The 12986-nt window shown below is 35.4% G+C and overlaps 1 protein-coding gene across 5 annotated transcripts in view; it reads left to right on the top strand.

Annotated features, from left to right (window-relative positions):
* TXNDC16 (thioredoxin domain containing 16) overlaps positions 1 to 12986 on the top strand; it is a 136557-nt gene that overhangs the window by 95382 nt on the left and 28189 nt on the right. For all 5 annotated transcript variants that reach the window (XM_019451808.2, XM_019451805.2, XM_019451807.2 and 2 more), the window contains 3 exons: positions 741 to 825; positions 2460 to 2598; positions 6660 to 6820. In XM_019451808.2, coding sequence (XP_019307353.1) covers positions 741 to 825; positions 2460 to 2598; positions 6660 to 6820 — 385 coding nt within the window. The remainder of the gene's footprint in view (positions 1 to 740; positions 826 to 2459; positions 2599 to 6659; positions 6821 to 12986) is intronic.

Raw genomic sequence — 12986 nt, 5'->3', positions numbered from 1 at the left:
CTCTGCTCTTTTCTCATTGGTCTGCAAGTATTTAATTCACAGTTGCTTCTTGGTTATAAGATAGTCATTAACATGAATCAGAATATACTATTACCTATGATACTGTATTCAGAATGCTATAGAAATAATAATTTTTAAATATCCTAACAAATGAGAAAAGACTGATGCATAAATTAATCAAGGTTCAAAAGTAACAAAAACACATTACAGAAAATACAGGAAATAAAAAAAGATACAAATCCCTCATAATTGCAGAATCCTAACACAGACATTATTAAAGGACTATAATTTCTAATCTTCTATTTTTTCTGTATATATAGGTACTTTTAGATTTTGTAATGACAGTGCACACATTATTTCACATATCTCCTTCTCTTTCCAAACTGTATATAAGGCAACCAACTCTATTTACCCACCTTAGAGTGTAAATTAAAAAGCAACAAATATTTATTCAGTAACTTTGTATGATTAGAGTGCTGTAAATCTGATAAATCACATTTACAGTACATTTGTTTAGGGAACCATAATTGCATTATATCAATTTACATTTCTATAGTAATCAAATGTCATAAAAAGAACACAGATTTTAGAACCACTAAGTTATATAAGATCTACCTGTAAATATTTATCTTTATAATTAATTTCTAATAAAGCACAATCATTTATAAATCTGTCCATTGGTTGAATAGCACACATAATTTTAAAGGTTTCAGATTTTTGTCTTGTCTATGTATTTATAGCAAAAGAAGATTTCACCAAAGCGGGAAACTACCTAAGAGGATGTGTTATCACTGGAATTTATTCTGAAGAAGATGTTTTGATACTGTAAGTTTATTGGTCTTCTAATTTTAGAGAGGAAGAAGTTTGCAAAATAATACATTGCTAGTTTTTACACAGTTGAAGGAAAATAGGGCAGCAATATAACTAACTTTGATTTTTAATTAAATGTTTAATTTCCTTGTAAGAAGATCTGGGCAGCAGCATCTGGCTATTTAGAATTCTTAGATATTCTTTTGCTTTAGGCTAGAGTCCCTACTGGGGCAACCTTGGATTCATAATACTTTATCTTTCTATAAAAATTTTTCCGGTTTGGATTCTATTATCTGCAACTTTGGTTCTCTGAAATTGTCATAGTTTTGGGGGAAATTTTACTTCTTCAAGTGTCCAGGTTTTGATTTGCCACCAAGGTATATATAAAAATGAGAATTTCCCCATGTTGTTGCTCTTTTAGCCATGTAAGTTGCTTTATTTGTAGAATGTGGAACTCAGATATTTCACTTGCCTCAGAATGAAGGACTGAACATTTGGAGATTATTACATATACAATACATACAGTAATACATCTATATCACATTCTGCATTAATGGCTTGTTTTCATGTCCAGATGGAGTTGGTAAGCCCCCTCCCTAGTTTATCTTGCTTATTATAGTATTCCTAATTGTGATTTCTGAGCTTAAATCTTCCATCATGAACACTGGTGATGTATACTTTTGATGATCAAGCTCCATTTCTGCCCATGAAGTCAATGACTTTTGAAAAGTAAATACTGAACTCCAGATCTTTAAGAAATAAGAGACTTATTCACCTGACACATGGATAGTCACCCACTATGTTCTGTTCTGCTGTCATTGTGCATTTAACTAAGATCCAAAGCGCTAGACCAGTAGTTTTCAGAGTATGTTTTATTTATAACCAACTGATCAGCTTAAGAGGTAATCTAAAGGCTGGACTATCCACTAATGTTTATAATATTATAATGTTTATACTTGGTTCTAGCATCAGTTTTTACATCATATAAATGTGACTACTTCAGGGGTGGTTTTACAGAAATCATTTTTTTCTGTTTAGTGATTTCCCTTTAGTTTAGTTAGCAAAAGTAGTGGTAAGAAGGAGCAGATTTAGGCTGTGTTACAGTAGAGAGAGCATAGAGTTTATATCTGGGGCACCTCAGTTTGAATCCTGTCTCTGCCATTTATCACTCTCTGAGTCCTGGTTTCTTCATCTATAAAATGGGGGTGATAGTGGCTTACATTATAGGGCTGTTCTGGGGTTAAGTGAAAACTAAAGGCATCTAAAAGAGTGCCTGGCAAATAGTAGGTTTCTAATAAATGCTTGTCTCCTTGCTTAGCAGTATGGTGAGCAGTCCAAAAAGATTGAGAACCATTCAGTATGTTCCTAATCCTATTTAGACATTTTCTTGATGAGTAAGTTGTCTAGAAAAAAAAGAATCTGTCTAGATTATTATCTGTTGCTTTCTTTTAATCTAGGTTGTCAAGGCTCCTAAATTTCTTCAGACAGCCTCACAAAGAAGATAAATTTGCCTGCAAATTGAGTTCATTTCTTCCTTAGTAGTAGGGCTTCTCATTTGCTGCCTCCCAATCTGACCTCTTGGTGTAATTATTTGTTTTTGATGACTTGCTATATTTTATTGGAAATTTTAATACTGTGTTTCTCCACAGGTCAAATAAATATGGGGCAACACTTCCAGCTCTGCTGCTGGCCAGACACAAAGAGGGCAAAGTAGAGAGCATTCCATTCGCTAACTCCCGTGTGCAAGACATAGTTCAAATAGTGACAAATGCATTACTGGAGACATTTGTGAGTATATTTTATAATAAGGATATTATTTGAAATAGAGAATCTAGAAGAGTTAAAAATAGTATATTTTAATACACAATTTTCCAGCTTTTTTTGGCAGAGGGCATGATGTTTTATGAGCTGAAAATTCATTGGGTTGCTCTGTTTTGTTCACTCATTATGATATAGCTTCTGTAGTCCACTGCCAAAAGTTTACATGTTTTTGGATTATTTTTTTTATTGTGGAGACTAGTGTAGCTGATGGCTAGTTGAAGGAAGTACTCAATCTAGGCTGAAACTTGGTATAGAGCACATGGATTCTGGGGAGTCAGACTGCCTAAGCTTAAATCCTTGCTTGTTTCCTTACTGGCTCTTTGTTAACTTCTCTGTGCCTCACTTTCCACATGTGTAAAATGTAGTTGGTAGTAGTACCTGCTGCAGAGACTTATCATGAGAACCAAATTAGACCTGTGTACAGTGTTTTGGGTAGTGTTTGGCCACTGGTAAACATTAAACAAATGTTAGCTAAGATTCTTATTTATACAGTTTTAGAACAAAGTAGTGTCTTATGAAAGGCCTTTTCCAGTGCTTCCTTTGAAAATAGTGGATTCAAGGGCATAACACTTTTAACGTGCATTTCTTGATTTCACTTGTTTTCGCATTTATATTAAACATAGCTAGAATGTAACAAGTTTATGCTTTTCTATATTTCTAAAGTGACATAAGCATTATAATCAGCAGTAAATAATGACCATCTTCCTGTTACTATGTTTCTTGCCATGATGATCTAAATGACATTACATTTTAGGTTAAATTAATGGCTGTAGCCTTTATTAAGTGTTTTTGTGGCATTGGTTCTGTTCCCTCCCCCATTCAAGTTACAGGTTGTAATTAGTCAAATCATTAATATTTTCATGATGTAGTTTTCCAAATTATTAAAGTAACATTTTTGTCTTCAATGACATATTAAATGAATATTTATTTAGCCATAAACATAGTATAATATTTTTGGAATTATTATAAGCCTTTACCTTTTTTTCTCCCAGACAATACAGAAAACTATGAAAGAAGAAAATTGAAATCAACTGTAACCTCTTTAACCAAATTTAAAATTGGGGGAAATATTTTCCCAAACTTAAAAAAAAACCCATGTGTATATATGTGATTGTCTTTTTATCTTAAGAGATATTTCCATCAAGAAATGAAGACACACACATAATGTTTTTTTAGTATCTACATAATATTCTGTTGTACTAAAAAACCACAATTTGTTTAATTTCCTGTTGTTGAATATTTGTCTTTAGTTTTGTTTTACTCAGGGACCAACCTTGAGGATAATCTTTGGGTGTTTCCATGATTACATAATCATGGTAAATTCACAGAATTTGAATTGCTAGTCCAGAGGGCGTGTATATGTTTAAGGCTGCTAATACTTATTCCTATTTTGTACAAGAGGAAATTTGAACATTTTACTCTTTCATCTTTGCGTAATATATAAAAATTGGTATCTATTTTTTTTGTTAAGATTATATGCTTTATGGCTGAGAAAGTTTGGGCAAACTTAACAACTATCAGAATCTGTTTATTTTTAAGGCACATGTGATAAGCATTGTGGCAGTATTTCAGTTTACAATGTTTTGGTTTGCAGCATTCAACTAAAAACTGAACAGCTATAATAAAAATTGTTTTGCTTTTAGTTTATGACCTTTCCATAAATTCTAAAACCCTCAAGTGGTTGTTACATTTCTTAAAGCTTCTCTGTGTTGGGAGATTTAAAGGAGAGTACGTAGCAGCCAGCCAGCTGCAAGCTCATCTCCTGGCCTGCACTGAAGTACTAGAAACACTTTGGTTTCTTCATCTGGATAGGGAAGAGGACTGGATGACCAGACAGTAAACATTTTTTATATGGCATGATGAACCTGATGACAAATTAGGCCAGGGAAATATGCCCAAATCTGAAAAACATGATAATTAACTACATGAGCAATGATCTATCCAAGGCTGTCATATTTAAACATGAACAAATAGTTCTAGCACTTTTCTCAGATACATTGAGTTCCTTTTTTATGGTTTTATTATGCATAAGTTAGAGCCTCTTGTATACTCAAATAGCCAAAGGACACCTTCCAGTTACCATGTTTGATGACCTTTCCTGTAAGTAGCAACCAAAACCATTGACAATGCTTTTCCTTCTCCAAATTCTCTATTCTTCTGGCTTTTGCAATTCCAGATACCTCCTTCAACCCTCTGGCCACTCTAGAATTACATCTTCAACCCCTTTTTCTTCTTTCGCTGTTTTTTCTTTAGGAAATTTTATCCATACCCATAATTTCTACTATCATTATACCAGCTAATGATTCCAAAATTGAAGTTTCTGATCTTTTCTCCTAAACGCACAGAACTCTTGGTCTTTCTTCCCTGAAATGTGTCACCTGTGTGTCTTTTCACAAATGTGTATTCTAGTTAGTCATATTTCTAAAACAGACCTAACCATGTCACTCATTTGATTCCAGATCTTCTCAGTATTCCTGGGAGTTAGGAAACCTACCAAGACATTTTACCATCTGGTCTTATGGCCACATTTGCCTCTTGCATGCCTAAGTCTGGCATGCTTCACTCCTACTGTTACCAGATGGCATGTATCCCTTCACACCTCTCTGCCTGTCCCCACAATGCTCCCTATATCTGGAATCCTGGCTCTGGCACATACCTTCTTCTGTCAAGATCTTGGTTTTTGCCCAAGACCAGATCAAATATCACTTCTGAAATCATCCATGAGCTTCCCTACTTTGTTTTCTTGGCTTAATTTTATTGTCATACGTTAATTCTTTCTTGGATCATAGCAGTTTGTGTACCGGTCTCCTCCTCTAAAGTATGAGCTCTTTGAGAGCAGGGAAAGTAAAGTATCTTGGTTCTTTTTGATTCAGTATCCAGCATCACATCTTGAGCTTTGTAGTTCAGGTGGCTCTATCTCCCTTAATGTTTCAAATCTGTTCAGAGTGAGGAGATCTGCTAGCCTGATGAGATGTGTCAATTTTATGGAGGGGATGGAACTCATATAGAAGATGAGAGATGATGAAAGATGATAGTTAATATAAGAAGACAACATAGGGAAATTTGGAGAAGAGAGGATCTAAGATCTAAGATATGAAAGAGGAACGTATAAGAAGAGGATTTTGAGTGTGTAAGAGAAAGAATTAGAAGAAAAATGAGAATTGACAGAGGAAAGTGGCTCTGAGAACTAAATAAGGAAAACTACATACCAGAGCCTGGTATTTAGCTTAAACCAAAAAAAAAAAAAAAAAAAAAAAGAAAGAAAAGAAAAGAAATGAGACTGATATTTTTATTTGTTTAAACATATTTTTTTATAATATTAATTACACTAAAATCTATAATATTGAAACAAAATAAGATTTTTAAGGAATCATAGATGTTGAAAGATATCTTTAAATATCAGCATTTCTTTTTTCAAAAATTTTATGTTAGATACAATAAGAGTTTTGTTTGTCATATGTCACATGTTGGCTAATCTGGTCCAGATTTTAGCATAAGAAGTTATTAGAAGTGTTACATCCTTGTAAAATAGGGAGTTTAAGTTATTTTGAAATTAGTACTTTTTTTTTTTTTTTAAATAATTCATTAAGATAAAGTGGGCTTAAATAAAAAGCTCTTGAGGGGTGCCTGGGTGACTCAGTCGGTTAAGCGTCCGACTTTGGCTCAGGTTATGATCTGGTGGTTTGTGGGTTTGAGCCCTGCATCAGGCTCTGTGCCGACAGCTCAGAGCCTGGAGACTGCTTCAGATTCTGTGTGTGTGTGTGTGTGTCTCTCTCTCTCTCTCTGCTCCTACCCTGCTTTCTCCCTCCCTTTCTCTCTGTCAGTCTCTCCCAAAGATAAACATTTTTAAAAATTGTAAAAAAATGAAAAGCTCTTGATAGTCACAGGTTTAGTCAGTAAAGCAAAATCTCCACTTAAAATATGTTTTAATTACATTTTATAGACTAAACTTGCATGATTGATCTGAACATTATTTTCTATTTTATGCCTCATCATTTTCCATGTTTTTTTTCTTTTTTTTTTAATAGCCAGAAATAACTGTGGAAAACCTTCCCATTTATTTAAGACTTCAGAAACCATTACTTATTTTATTCAGTGATGGCAGCATAAATCCTCAGTATACAAAAACAATATTGACGCTGGTAAAAGAGAAACACTTGGATTCACTTACCCCTTGCTGGTTAAATCTGTAAGTATATTATTATCAGGATATTTTAGTAACTAAAAGATGACCTTGTTTTAGATTGAATTCTTTTCTACGATGAATTTTATTTTGTTGACTGGTATTTTTTTTTTCAGATCCATTGAGGTGTAATTGACAAAATTTTAGGATATTTAAAGTGTACATTGTGGTGATTTGATACATGTATACATTTTGAAAGGATTCCTCCATCTAAGTAACATATTCATTACATCAAACATTTAAAAATGTATATATATGCCCTACAAGGGATCCTAAGGGGCATCCTGTGAGACAAAGTACCAGAGACATCGCTACAAGCATAAAACATACAGACATCACAATGACTCTAAACCCATATCTTTCTATAATAACACTGAATGTAAATGGACTAAATACGCCAACCAAAAGACATAGGGTATCAGAATGGATAAAAAAACAAGACCCATCTATTTGCTGTCTACAAGAGACTCATTTTAGACCTGAGGACACCTTCAGATTGAAAGTGAGGGGATGGAGAACTATCGATCATGCTACTGGAAGTCAGAAGAAAGCTGGAGTAGCCATACTTATATCAGACAAACTAGACTTTAAATTAAAGGCTATAACAAGAGATGAAGAAGGGCATTATATAATAATTACAGGGTCTATCCATCAGGAAGAGCTAACAATTATAAATGTCTATGCGCCGAATACGGGAGCCCTCAAATATATAAAACAATTACTCACAAACATAAGCAACCTTATTGATAAGAATGTGGTAATTGCAGGGGACTTTAAAAATGTATATATATATATATATATATATATATGTTTAATTTTCGGGGGGAGGGGGACTAAGATTTAAGTTCTGTTGTCTTAGCAAATTTCAACTATATAGTATTACCAACTGTAGTCACCATTTATACATGAGATCATCAGACCTTATTCATCTTGTAGCTGAGAGTTTGTTCCTTTTCCCATCCTCTTCCTATTTCTCCCAACCCCCAGTGCCCAGCAACCACTTTTCTTCTGTTTCTGTGAGTTTGACTATTTTAGACTTTTCACGTAGAAGTATTTGTCTTTCTATGTCTGCCTTATTTCACTTGGTGGAATGCCCTGAGTCCATCCATGTTGTAGCAAATGGCAGGATTTTCTTCTTTTTAATGGCTGAATAATATTCCATATTTATCCATTCATTTGTTGACACTTAGGTTGTTTCTGTATCTTGGCTGTTGCAAATAATGCTGCAATAAGCATGGGAATGCATGTATTTCTTCACTGTCTTGTTTTTATATCCTTTAGCTACATACCCAGAAGTAGAATTGCTAGGTCATATGGTAGTTCTATTTTCAATTTTTTGAGGAACCTCCTCTGTTTTCAACAGTGGTTGCACCAATATACATTCCTACCACCAGTTCTTGAAGGTTCCCTTTTGTTCACATCCTCAACAATACTTGTTATCGTTTGTCTTTTTGATACCAGCCATATTAACAGGTTTGAGGTGATATCTCATTGTGGTTTTGGTTTGAATTTCCTTAATATTACTCATCTTGAACATCTTTTCATGTACCTTTTGGCCATCTTTATGTCTTCTTTGTAAAAATGTCTATTCAGTTCCTCTGCCCATTTTTAATTGGATTATTGGTATTTTTTGCTGTTATGTGAGTTCTTCCCTCATTTAGATATTCACCCCTTACCACATATGTGATTTGCAAATATTTTCTCTCGTTCCAAAGTTTACCTTTTATTTTAGTTGATGGTTTCCTTTGTCTATAGAAGATTTTGAGAACGAGCGAGTAGGGGAAAGAAAGAGAGAGAGAGAGAGAGAGAGTGTCTTAAGCAGGCTCCATGCTCAGCACAAAGCCTGACTTGGCACTCAATCCCTTGACCCTGGGATCATGACCTGAGCCCAAATCAGGTGTCAGAAGCTCAATCGACTGAGCCATCCAGGTACCCATATGCAGAAGCTTTTTAATTGGTTGTAGTCCCACTTATTTATTTTACTTTTGTTGCCTTTGCTTTCATGTCATGCAGATTTTGAGACATAGTAATTTTTCTCATTTTTAAAGTAATTTGGGTCCCTGCATGTCTCAACGGGCTAAGTGTCTGGCTTTGGTTCAAGTCATGATCTCATGGTTTGTGAGACTGAGCCTGGCATCGAGCTCTGTGCTGACACTGTGGAGTCTACTTGGAATTCTCTCTCTCTCTGCCCCTATCTCATTTGTGCGCTCTCTCTCTAAAAATAAACAAACTTAAAAAAAAATTAATTCATGTCCATTGAGGAAAATTTGGCAAATACAGAAAAATAAACATTGTGATACTTTGGCATTTTTCTTCCTTTCTTTTTTCTATATTTTTATTTATTTTGAGAGGGAAAGAGTGTGAGTGTACATTTAATGTCTGTGAACACAGTTCACATATCTACACACTATCCATTGTTCAAATGCATTAGATGAAAAGTTCATTTTTAATTTATTTGAAAAATTAGAAGAATGAGGCAGTGTACATTTTTTTCTATGAAGAGTTCACTGACAGTCTACTGCTTAAGACAGATTTCCCCCAGGGTAATTATCTTTGTAGGTATCTCACAGTAAAACACTATTTTCCACAATGTGGAATGTGATGTTTCAGGAAAGCTGGGCATCTTAAAAAAAAATTTTTTTTAATTTTTTTAATGTTTGAGAGAGAGAGAAACAGAGTGCCTCGGGAGAGGGGCAGAGAGGGAGACAGAAAAACTGAAGCAGTTTCCAGGCTCTGAGCTGTCAGCACAGTATCTGATGTGGGGCTTAAACTCATGGACCGTGAGATCATGACCTGAGCTCAAGTCAGACACTCAACCAACTGAGCCACCCAGGCGCCCCTAAAAAAAATGTTTTTAATATGAAATTCATTTTTAAATTGGTTTCCATACAACACCCAGTGCTCATCCCAACAGGTGCCCTCCTCAATGCCCATCACCCTCTTTCCCTTCCCTCCCACCACCTATCAACCCTCAGTTTATTCTGTTTTTAAGAGTCTCTTATGGTTTGGCTCCCTCCCTAACTTTTTTTTTCCCATTCCCATCCTCCATGATCTTTTAAGTTTCTCAGGATCCACATAAGAGTGAAAACATATGGTATCTGTCTTTCTCTGTATGACTTATTTCACTTAGCAAAACACTCTCCAGTTCCATCCACATTGCTACAGAAGGCCATATTTCATTCTTTCTCATTGCCATGTAGTACTCCATTGTATATATAAACCATAATTTCTTTATCCATTCATTAGTTGATGGATATTTAGGTTCTTTCCATAATTTGGCTATTGTTGAGAGTGCTGCTATAAACATTGGGGTACAAGTGCTCCTGTACATCAGCACTCCTGTATCCCTTGGATAAATACCTACTAGTGCAATTGCTGGGTCATAGGGTAGATCTATTTTTAATTTTTTGAGAAAACTCCACACTGTTTTCCAGAGCAGCTGCACCAGTTTGCATTCCCACCAACAGTGCAAGAGGTCCCCGTTTCTCCACATCCTCTCCAGCATCTTTAGTCTCCTGATTTGTTCATTTTGGCCACTCTGACTGGCGTGAGGTGGTATCTCCATGTGGTTTTGATTTGTATTTCCCTGATGAGGAGTGATGTTGAGCATCTATTCTTGTGCCTGTTGGCCATCTGGATGTCTTCTTTAGAGAAGTGTCTATTCATGTCTTCTGCCCCTTCACTGGATTATTTGCTTTTCAGGTGTGGAGTTTGGTGAGTTCTTTATAGATTTTGGACACTAGCCTTTATCTGATGTGTCATTTGCAAATATCTTTTCCCATTCTGTCCATTGCCTTTTAGTTTTGGTGATTGTTTCCTTTGCAATGAAGAAACTTTTTATCTTGATGAGGTCCCTATAGTTCATTTTTGCTTTTACTTCTCTTGCCTTTGGGGATGTGTCAAGTAAGATATTGCTGCAGCTGAGGTCAGAGAGGTTCCTTCCTGCTTTCTCCTCTAGGGTTTTGATGGTTTCCTGTCTCACATTCATGTCCTTTCTCCATTTTGAGTTTATTTTTGTGAATGGTATAAGAAAGTGGACTAGTTTCATTCTTCTTCATGCTGCTGTCCAGTTCTCCCAGCACCATTTGTTACAGAACTGTCTTTTCTATTGGATATTCTTTCCTGCTTTGTCAAAGATTAGTTGGCTACACTTTTGTGGGTCCAATTCTGGGTTCTCTATTCTATTCCATTGGTCTATGTGTCTGTTTTTGTGCCAATACCATGCTGTCTTGATGATTACAGCTTTGTAGTAGAGGCTAAAGTCTGGGATTGTGATGCCTCCTGCTTTGGTCTTCTTCTTCAATATTATTTTGGCTATTTGGGGTCTTTTGTGGTTCCATACAAATTTTAGGATTGCTTGTTCTAGCTTCAAGAAGAATGCTGGTGCAATTTTGATTCGGATTGCATTGAATGTGTAGATTGCTTTGTGTAGATTGTATTGACATTTTAACAATACTTATTCTTCCAATCCATGAGCATGGAATGTTTTTCCATTTCTTTGTGTCTTCTTCAATTTCTTTCATAAGCTTTCTATAGTTTTCAGCATACTGATTTTTACATCTTTGGTTAGGTTTATTCCTAGGTATTTTATGATTCTTAGTGAAATTGTGAATGGGATCAGTTTCTTTATTTGTCTTTCTGTTGCTTCATTATTAGTGTATAAGAATGCAACTGATTTCTGTACATTGATTTTGTATCCTGCAACTTTGCTGAATTCATGTATCAGTTCTAGCAGACTTTTGGTGGAGTCTATTGGGTTTTCCATGTATAATATCATGTCATCTGCAACAAGTGAAAACCTGACTTCATCTTTGCCAATTTTGATGCCTTTGATTTCCTTTTGTTGTCTGATCATTGATGCTAGAACTTCCAACACTATGTTAAACAACAGTGGTGAGAGTGGACATCCCTGTCGTGTTCCTGATCTCAAGGGAAAGCTCTCAGTTTTTCTCCATTGAGGATGATGTTAGCTGTGGGCTTTTCATAAATGGCTTTTATGATGTTTAAGTATGTTTCTTCTATCCCGACTTTCTCAAGTGTTTTTTTTTTTTTTTTAAATGTTTATTTATTTTTGAGAGAGACAGAGACAGAATGTGAGTGGGTTAGGGGCAGAGAGAGAGGGAGACACAGAAGCAGAAGCAGGCTCCAGGCTCTGGGCTGTCAGCACAGAGCCCGACGCGGGGCTCGAACTCACGAGCTGTGAGATCATGACCTGAGCCGAAGTCGGACGCTCAACCGATTGAGCCACCCAGGTGCCCCTCAAGTGTTTTTATTAAGAAAGGATGCTGAATTTTGTCAAATGCTTTTTCTGCATCGATTGACAGGATCATATGGTTCTTTTCTTTTATTAATGTGATGTATCACATTGATTGATTTGCATATGTTGAACCACCCTGCAGCCTGGGAATGAATCCCCCTTGATCATGGTGAATAATTCTTTTTATATGCTGTTGAATTCGATTTGCTAGTATCTTGTTGAGAATTTTTGCATCCATATTCATCAGGGTTATTGGCCTGTAGTTCTCCTTTTTTGCTGGGTCTCTGTCTGGTTTGTGAATCAAAGTAATGCTGGCTACATAGAATGAGTCTGGAAGTTTTCCTTCCCTTTTTTTTTTTGGAATAGCTTGAGAAGGATAGGTATTATCTCTGCTTTAAACGTCTGGTAGAACTCCCCTGGGAAGCCATCTGGTCCTGGACTCTTATTTGTTGGGAGATTTTGATAACTGATTGAATTTCTTTGCTGGTTATGGGCCTGTTCAAGTTTTCTATTTCTTTCTGTTTGAGGTTTGGAAGTGTGTGGCTGTTTAGGAATTTTTCCATTTCTTCCAGGTTGTCCAGCTTGTTGGCATATAATTTTTCATAGTATTCCCTGATAATTGCTGTATTTCTGAGGGATTGGTTGTAATAATTTCATTTTCATTCATGATTTTATCTATTTGGGTCATCTCCCTTTTCTTTTTGAGAAGCCTGGCTAGAGGTTTATCAATTTTGTTTATTTTTTCAAAAAACCAACTCTTGGTTTCATTGATCTGCTCTACAGTTTTTTTTTTAGATTCTATATTGTTTATTTCTGCTCTGATCTTTATTATTTCTTTTCTTCTGCTGGGTTTGGGGTGTCCTTGCTATACTGCTTCTATTTCCTTTATTTTTTTTATTTTTTTCCAATATATGA

Source organism: Panthera pardus, unplaced genomic scaffold, assembly GCF_024362965.1.
Source record: "Panthera pardus isolate Hobbes unplaced genomic scaffold, ASM2436296v1 HiC_scaffold_24, whole genome shotgun sequence".
In the NCBI taxonomy this organism is placed as follows: domain Eukaryota; kingdom Metazoa; phylum Chordata; class Mammalia; order Carnivora; family Felidae; genus Panthera; species Panthera pardus.
This window is presented reverse-complemented; position numbering and strand designations above follow the sequence as displayed.